Source organism: Schistocerca gregaria, chromosome 5, assembly GCF_023897955.1.
Source record: "Schistocerca gregaria isolate iqSchGreg1 chromosome 5, iqSchGreg1.2, whole genome shotgun sequence".
Lineage (NCBI taxonomy): Eukaryota > Metazoa > Arthropoda > Insecta > Orthoptera > Acrididae > Schistocerca > Schistocerca gregaria.
The window spans coordinates 256,212,848-256,221,268 of record NC_064924.1 but is presented as its reverse complement, the minus strand read 5'-3'; the positions used below and the strand labels follow the sequence as shown (position 1 = coordinate 256,221,268).

Sequence of the window (8,421 nt, the reverse complement as noted above, 5' to 3'; positions counted from 1 at the left end):
CCAGCATGCCTTTTTCGAAATTCTGACGGTAGGAGGAGTACAATTCAGAGAGCGAAGGGCTATTTACTGCTTACACGGAAACGAGACGGTATTTTTAAGATTTGAGTGACATGAAAAGGATGCAGTGGTTGAGAACTGAGTGAAATAGGATGTTATTTTGTTTGTACATTGAGCAGCCAGTAAAGGAAACTGAAGAAAATTTTCGAGAAAGAATTAAAGTTTAAGAAGAAGAAACAAAAACATTGAAGTTTGCCGACGACATTGTGATTCTAAAACAAGGGTAATAGAATGTAGTGGAATGAAATCAGGTGATGCTAAGGAAATCAGATTAGGAAAAGAGACAAAATAGCAAATGAGTTATGCTATTTGGGCAGCAAAGTAACTGATGATGGCCGAAGTAGAGAGGATATAAAATGTAGACTGGCAATGGCAACAAAAGCATTGCGTAAGAAGAGAAATTTGTTAACACCTAATATAGATTTGTTACGAAGTCTTTTCTGAAGGTATTTGTCTCGATTGTAGCCATGTATGGAAGTGAAACAAGGACGATAAAAAGTTTACACAAAAAGAGGACAGAAGATTTTGAAATGCGGTGCTACTGAAGAGTGCTCAAGATTAGCTGGGTAGATGGTGTGACTAATGACGAGATACGGAATATAATTACGAAGACAAGAAATTTGTCGCACAACTTGACTAAAAGAAGGGATGAGTTGATGGGATACATTGTGACACACTAAGGGACAACCAACTGAGTTTTGGAGGGATGTGTGTGTGTGTGGCGGGGTGGGGGAGGGGGGTTAAAAATGTTGGAGAGGGAGGCCACGAGATGAGTACAGCAAGCAGATTCGGAACGATGCAGATTGCAGTAGTTACTCGGAGATGAAGAGGATAGAACAAAATGGAGAAACTGTATCAAATGCAGTATTCAGACTGAAGCTCACAACAACAATAACAAACTAAAAAGTTTTAGGTTATAGATGTTGGATATAATGAGTTTCTAACAGTTTTCTAGAACTCACAGCAAGTATCAAGAGTAAAATAATAGAACTGAATTTTGGCACATGGGAGATACCTTTAGCTCTTAAATTTTTTGCAAAATTATTTTGCAGAGAAGTTGTATCTGGTGTAATTTTCATGCTGCATATTGGACTTCGCTGTTTCTGCTCTCTCTTCAGTTAGCATTTTGGCAGTGATGTATTTCAATTGGTTGAAGTACTACACACAATTCTTCATTCATTTGTTTCATTACGTGAGGCACATAGCTTACATTTACATTAAATATTTGTTAACTGCAGTCTATGGTTTATTAGCATTCAGTCAAAGTAATGATAAAATTCTCAAACATATATTCCAGTTGAACTGGCAAGTGGTGTCCTTTATCTATTTGATTTACTGATACGTTGTCGAAAAAGACCTAACAGAAATAAAACATAAAAGTGAATTACACTGTAATAAGATACAGCCTGTCACTTGTTTGTCCGTAGAGCTTATATTTCATTCTAATTTACTATCAACCTCCTTCATTCGATAGGACACGACAGAGAGAGTCAGTTTAAAACTGTAAACGACCTTTCACTGTGAAATTTTCATTCAACATACACTGATTTTAATCACGTGAGAAACTTTTACTGGTGTATCTCTTCCACGGTCACTGTTTGCTGAGTAAAGTATACACTGTTCTTTAAATAAATATTTATTTTTTGTGTAGGTACAGTTCAGCACAGATTCTTTTCTCTTTGTTTGTGTCGCAGTGCAGGGGCTACACCTTAATTCCGTGCTCCCTCCACTGTTGGCTGTTGTTCTGCTTGAGCTTGCCGTCGGGGTCGAACTTGTCCAGTATCTGCTTCCACTGCTCGGGCTTGTTGTGGGACACGTGTGCCAGGAACCTGTACACCGACAGTTCGTCCGGCGTGCAGGGACCGCTGCACCCGCGTTCCAGCATCCGCCAGCCATCATCTACAGAAACCACAACGAAAATTAGTAAAGAGCTACTAAAAGCTACAGCATTTCCAGCCATCACTAGCGAGCTTAAAAGTCTTTTTAGAAAGAGGCAAAGCGTGAACTTCAGTAAAAGTCTTGCTACATCCCAGTGCCACTGAAGGAGTTATTCCTCACGCAAATATTGTCGGTTCTTTACAAACTGTGGAAACTATTCTCCTGAATAAGGCACGTGCTACCAAAATCAAGCACAGTCTAAGAGAAACAGGCAAACTAAGAACTTTTCTGGGAGAAACCATTCGAACCTAAAGGAGCAGTAATTGATAGGAGTTCACATAGTGAAACCGAAGATATATCTGGATTTCCTCGAGGAAGCTTTGTAGCCCCTATACTATTCTAAATGGATACGGGTTGTAACAAAAGGATATGCTCAGACAGCTCCAGGGATACATCAGCTCATCAGGAATTCAGTGCGATATTGTGTTGATCCCTGCCTCCTTGCTAACTGAGGGAATTTTGAACACTTCATTTAGGAAAGTTTTTCATACTGTAACCAAAAAGTTAAAAAGTTATGTTGAATATTTCATGTATGAAAGCGTTTCATGTAATGCTGGTACGTTCTGTTTCTGCGTGTTTCCCATGATTAATGTGCCTATGAAGATAAACAGAAATTTTGCTCTCATATGGAAATGAAACGTGCCGAGACCCAAGTCCACATACCATATTTTCTTCCCCTACAAGTGAGGATTGTATCCTGAAAGTTTGGCTACACGTTTTTGTTACACTCTGTATAGAAGATTTCAGTCTTTGTTTGCTGATGACACCGTCGTCTGCCGTGCTGTAAAGTCATTGGAAGATAAATACGATTTACAAAATAATTTAGAGAAATCATCCGCATCGCCAAAAAATCCTTTAAATTTCGGTTACACGTTAAATCACAGAAATTTAAAGACTGACGATTCAATATCTAGGAATTACAATTATGAATAACTTAAATTGGAATTATCACATAGAAAATGTTGTTGGGAAGATGAACCAAAGACTGTGTTTCATTGGTGGAACACTTAGAAGGTGCAACAAATCTACTGAAGAGATTGCCTACACTTCGGTTCTTTGTCATCTTGTGGAGAACTGCAGAGCAGTATTGGAACCTTACTGGATTAATTTTAATGGAAGACACCGAAAAAGTTCAAGGAAGAACAACTAGTTCACCGTTATCCCGAAACTGGCGACAGGGTGTTACCAATACATTGAGTGAGATAGGGTGCCAATCATTAGAAAAAAAGACGATTTTCCTTGCGGCAAGATCTTTTCGCAAAATTGTAATCATTAACTTTTTGCTCCGATATCCAAATTACTTTGCTCACACTTGCATACGTTGGAAAAACTATCATTCATATGAAACAAAGGAAATCACAGCTCAAGTGGCAAGGTTTAGGTGTTCTCTTCTCCCATGTGCTATTCGACATTGTACTGGTAGAGCACTTTTATGCACCTTCTGCTAAACACTTAAGTGAATTGCAGAGTAATCATTCACGTATGGATGTACAAAATAAAGCTCCCGGAGCAAGATAATAACAACAAGGTTTAATAATTTTCTAAGCAAACCACTAGCTATAAATAAAAACATCCAATATACCTATACTGCGTATGTGTACTAGAAACATAAGTGATACGGAGGATGAAATGAAATGAATTAAACAGTGAAAAGAGTGACAAAGATAAGCAAAAGAAATAAAACTCAAGAATAATAACATTTTAAAAATACAAATCCTATTAGTGGCGTAAGATTAGTATTCTACAAGCATCTGTAACGAATTAGACTCAAAAGGAGATTCGAAAAGTTTTACAGCAATTAGTGAAACTGCAAGAGAAATGTCACTGGCTTAGTAAGGTACATGAAGATCGGAATGAAACAAGTAGGAGTAAACTGAAGACAGAACAATATGGAGGGTGAAATATTAAGAAGAAAAGAAAAATCTTTGATTACAAGGAAGAAACTGAATAGCAAAATAAAGGGAAAAATGAATAGGTGAACAAATTGCCTAATGCATAAATCTCTTATTTTGCTGCATTCTGTATTTTTTATGGAGTCAATGTATATCATTGATCTAGATCCAAATTCTGTTTGGTAGTATAGCATGTAATTAAACTCGTTCAGCGTGTCTGCGTATGGTCTGTTGTTCCACAGAAACTTTCCATTTCAATAAGGCAATTACATGAGGCGAGGAGCCAGTTGGGTGGGGCGATGTCATGGGGGTCGTAAAAACGTCGCCTCCTCTTACCACCTTTTATTGAAAGCGTCTATATTTTTACATGTATTAATTTCCAAGAGAAGAGAATATTACAAAAAGTGAGAGAAAATTCGAAATAATTATAATCTCCGTTTAACCTGGATACTTGCTGGTTGTGTTCCTGAGCGTTATCCTAAATGGACTGCTTTGCAGTCTCACTGGCTTTAGAAATAAATCCCAACCAAGAAAAGACACCCATTTATGGGCTCGCTATATTTGCTGCCAATAACAAATCCGACCCGGTCGTGGAAGTAGATGTGGAGCTGATAAACGTCAAGAAGTTGCGGGAAGGCAAGACAGAAAGGGAAAGACGCTCCACAGGGAAAGAATTACATAAAGACTGACCTTTGCGGACGTAGGTGGAAACGACAAAAAGATACATTATTTCCTCCCCCTCCCCCCACTGACACCCATTTATGTGCTCGGACAGCTGTAGTCAACATAGGTACGTCCACATTCTTAAGAGCTAAATTTAATACTGAAATCTCAAATTTATTGGCAAATAAAAAATGGTTCAAATGGCTCTAAGAACTATGGGACTTAACATCTGAGGTCATCAGTTCCCTAGACTTGGAACTACTTAAAGCTAACTAACCTAAGGACATCACACACATCCATGCCCGAGGCAGGATTCGAACCTGCCACCGTATCAGCAGCGCGGTTCCAGACTGAAGGGCCTAGAACCGCTCGTCCACGGCGGTCGGCATGGGCAAATAATTTGCACTTTATGTACGTATCTGAATTGCGTTATTTCTTGGGAGATGTCTTGATGCGACTTATTTAGTGTTGATACAAACAAATTAATCTAAATGTTTTAATTTTGTTGTGGTTTTCAGTCTGAAGATTGTATCTATACAGCTGTCCAAACTAGTCTGTCGTGAGAAAGCCTCTTCAATTCCATATAAATACTGGTTACTGTGCCGGCCGCGGTGATCGTGCGGTTCTAGCGCTGCAGTCCGGAACTGCGGGACTGCTACGGTCACAGGTTCGAATCCTGCCTCGGGCATGGATGTGTGTGATGTCGTTAGGTTAGTTAGGTTTAAGTAGTTCTAAGTTCTAGGGGACTGATGACCTAAGATGTTAAGTCCCCTAGTGCTCAGAGCCATTTGAACCAACTGGTTACTGTGTTCAATCTTTGGTTTCCCTCTGCAATTTTTGTGCTCCTACAATTCTTTCCGTTGTCAGACTGAAGATTCCTTGATGCCTCAGATTACGTCCTATCAACTAAACCCTCTTTTTGTCAAGTTCTGCCACTGATTTCCATCTTCCCCATTTCGATTCAGTTCCTCTCCATATGTTATTCGAACTGCCCATCCATTCCTCAGTATTCTTTTGTTGCACAACATTTGAAAAGTATTTCATTCATGAATGAGTTGCTTGTCATACCACTTTCAATTTCATTCGAGGCTACGCTCCAGAGAAATGACTTTCTGTCACTTACGTTGATATTAGCTATTAACAAATTCTTCTTCTTCAGGAACACTTTTCTAACTATTGCCAGACTATATTTTATATGCCTTTTAGTTCAGCCATAGTCAGTTAATCTGCTGCCCATGCAGTGGTACTCTTCGACTACTTTTAGTGTTTCACGACCTAATACAATTATCGCAAGATTTAATCCGACTACATTCCATTACGGTAAAATGTCTTGATGCCCTTATCGTGGCTTGTTAAAGACTATTGCTCCTGAGTATTTCACTTTCTACAAACAGTGATGTACACTATTATTGTTTCTAAAATCTTCGGCATTTGTGACTTCTTAAAATTGAGGGTATCATATCGGCAAGTTATATTTGGAGGGGGGGGCCGATAATACACTACTGGCCATTAAAATTGCTACACCAAGAAGAAATGCAGATGATGAACTGGTATTCATTGGAAAAATATATTATATTAGAACTGACATGTGATTACATTTTCACGCAATTTGGAAGCATAGATCCGGAGAAATCAGTACGCAGAACAACCACCCGTGGCCGATATAACGACGTTGATACGCCTGGGCATTGAGTCCAACAGAACTTGGATGGCGTGTACAGGTACAGTTACCCATGCAGCTTCAACACGGTACCACATTTCGTCAAGAGTAGTAACTGGCGTATTGTGACGAGCCAGTTGCTCGGCCACCATTGACCAGACGTTTTCAATTGGTGAGAGATCTGGAGAATGTGCTGGTCAGGGCAGCAGTCGAACATTTTCTGTATCCAGAAAGGTCCGTAGAGGACGTGTAACATGCGGTCGTGCATTATCCTGCTGAAATGTAGGGTTTTGCAGGGATCGAATGAAGGGTAAAGCCACGGGTCGTAACACATTTGAAATGTAACGTCCACTGATCAAAGTGCCGTCAATTCGAACAAGAGGTGACCGAGACGTGTAACCAATGGCACCCCACACTATCACGCTGGGTGATGCGCCAGTATGGCGAAGACGAACACACGCTTCCTTGTGCGTTCACCGCTATTTCGTCAGACAGGGATCCGACCATCATGATGTTGTAAACAGAACCTGGATACACCCGAAAAAATGAGGTTTTGCCATTCGTGCACCCAGGTTCGTCAATGACTACACCATCGCAGGCGCTCCTGTCTGTGATGCAGCGTCAAGGGTAACCGCAGACATGGTCTCCGAGCTGATAGTCCATGCTGCTGCAAACGTCGTCGACTGTTCGTGGGAATGGTTGTTGTCTTGCAAACGTCCCCATCTGTTGACTCAGGGATCGAGACGTGGCTTCACGACCCGTTACAGCCATGCTTATATGATGCCTGTCATCTCGATTTCTAGTGATACGAGGCCGTTGGGAGGTAGCACGGCGTTCCGTATTACCTTCTGAAGCCCCCCCCCCCCCCCCCCCCGATTCCATATTCTGCTAACAGTCATTGGATCTCGCCCAACGCGAGCAGCAGTGTCGCGATACGATAAACCGCAATCGCGATAGGCTACAGTCCGACCTTTATCAAAGTCGGAAACGCGATGGTACGCATTTCTCCTGCTTACACGAGGTATCGCAACAAAGTTTCTCCAGGCAACGCCGGTCTGCTACTGTTTGTGTATGAGAAATCGGTTGGAAACTTTCTTCACGTCAGCACGTTGTAGATGTCGCCACCGTCGCCAGCCTTGTGGGAATGCTCTGAAAACCTAATCTTTTGCATATCACAGCAACTTCTTCCTGTCGGTTAAATTTCGCGTCTGTAGTACGTCATCTTCGTGGTGTAGCAATTTTAATTGCCAGTAGTGTAAATCGTGAAAACCTGATGCTTCACCCCTCCCGCAATTGAAGCGAGAACTAGATCCGCGCCTCAGTGACACATAGTTATTATGGCGAACTGTGATTTTCTTCAAAAATCCGAAAGTGCCAGCTCCATTCTCTCCTATCTCTAAAGGAGCCATAAAAGCAGAACCCGCGCGTGCAGTACGCAGTGTTAAGCGTGAGAGTGTGGACTTACATTTGATGCCGACGGTGTGATGGTCGCAGAACTTATAGTCGTCGCCCTGCAGGATGCAGCGCATGGCCTCCTGGAAGCGCGCCTCGTCGTCGATGGCGCTGTCGACGTCCAGCCTGTCGGGCCGGGCGAAGCTCTGCGCAGGGCCCACCTGCGCGCCGACCGCCGCCACGAGCCCCGCCAGTACCGCCACGGCAGCTACCTGCTGGTGGAGATGCGCCATTGCGTCCGCTTTCTTCCTGGGTTGGACGCTGCCAGCCACCGCTTCTTATAGGCACCGCGCGTCTGACCTTCACGGCCTTCCGGGGCGCACGCGAGGAGACGAGTCGTGACGGGACTCCGCCGTACGAGGCCAGTCTTCTGCTCACGTCATCACTGCACCGTCGTTTTTCTGTGTGCGTCACTGTTGTTTCGCCGAAATTATCGGGTCAAATTCTATCACGAGGAGTAATCATAACGTCGGACCTTTATATTCCGCCTCTGGTGCAAACGATAAACAAAAAGAACATTTTGTATATACCAAAGGAACATCGTAATACCACATACTGTGCATCTCGACCTCACACGACGTGTCTTTCAGGTATACAGGGTGTTACAAAAAGGTGCGGCCATACTTTCCGGAAACATTCCTCACACATAAACAAAGAAAATAATTTATGTAGACATGTGTCAGGAAACGCTTACTTTCCATGTTAGAGCTCATTTTATTACTTCTCTTCAAGTCACATTAATCATGGAATGGAAACACA

At 42.1% G+C, this 8,421-nt stretch overlaps 1 protein-coding gene across 1 annotated transcript; it reads right to left on the bottom strand.

Annotated features, from left to right (window-relative positions):
- Positions 1–1,677: 1,677 nt before the first annotated feature.
- LOC126272477 (uncharacterized) lies at positions 1,678–7,909 on the bottom strand. Its single transcript, XM_049975355.1, has 2 exons — positions 7,676–7,909; positions 1,678–1,956 (listed from the first exon to the last, which is right to left on the bottom strand). Exons 1-2 carry the CDS (start codon positions 7,893–7,895, stop codon positions 1,760–1,762), a joined length of 417 nt encoding a protein of 138 aa, XP_049831312.1. The 5' UTR covers positions 7,896–7,909; the 3' UTR covers positions 1,678–1,759.
- Between the last annotated feature and the right edge of the window lie 512 nt (positions 7,910–8,421).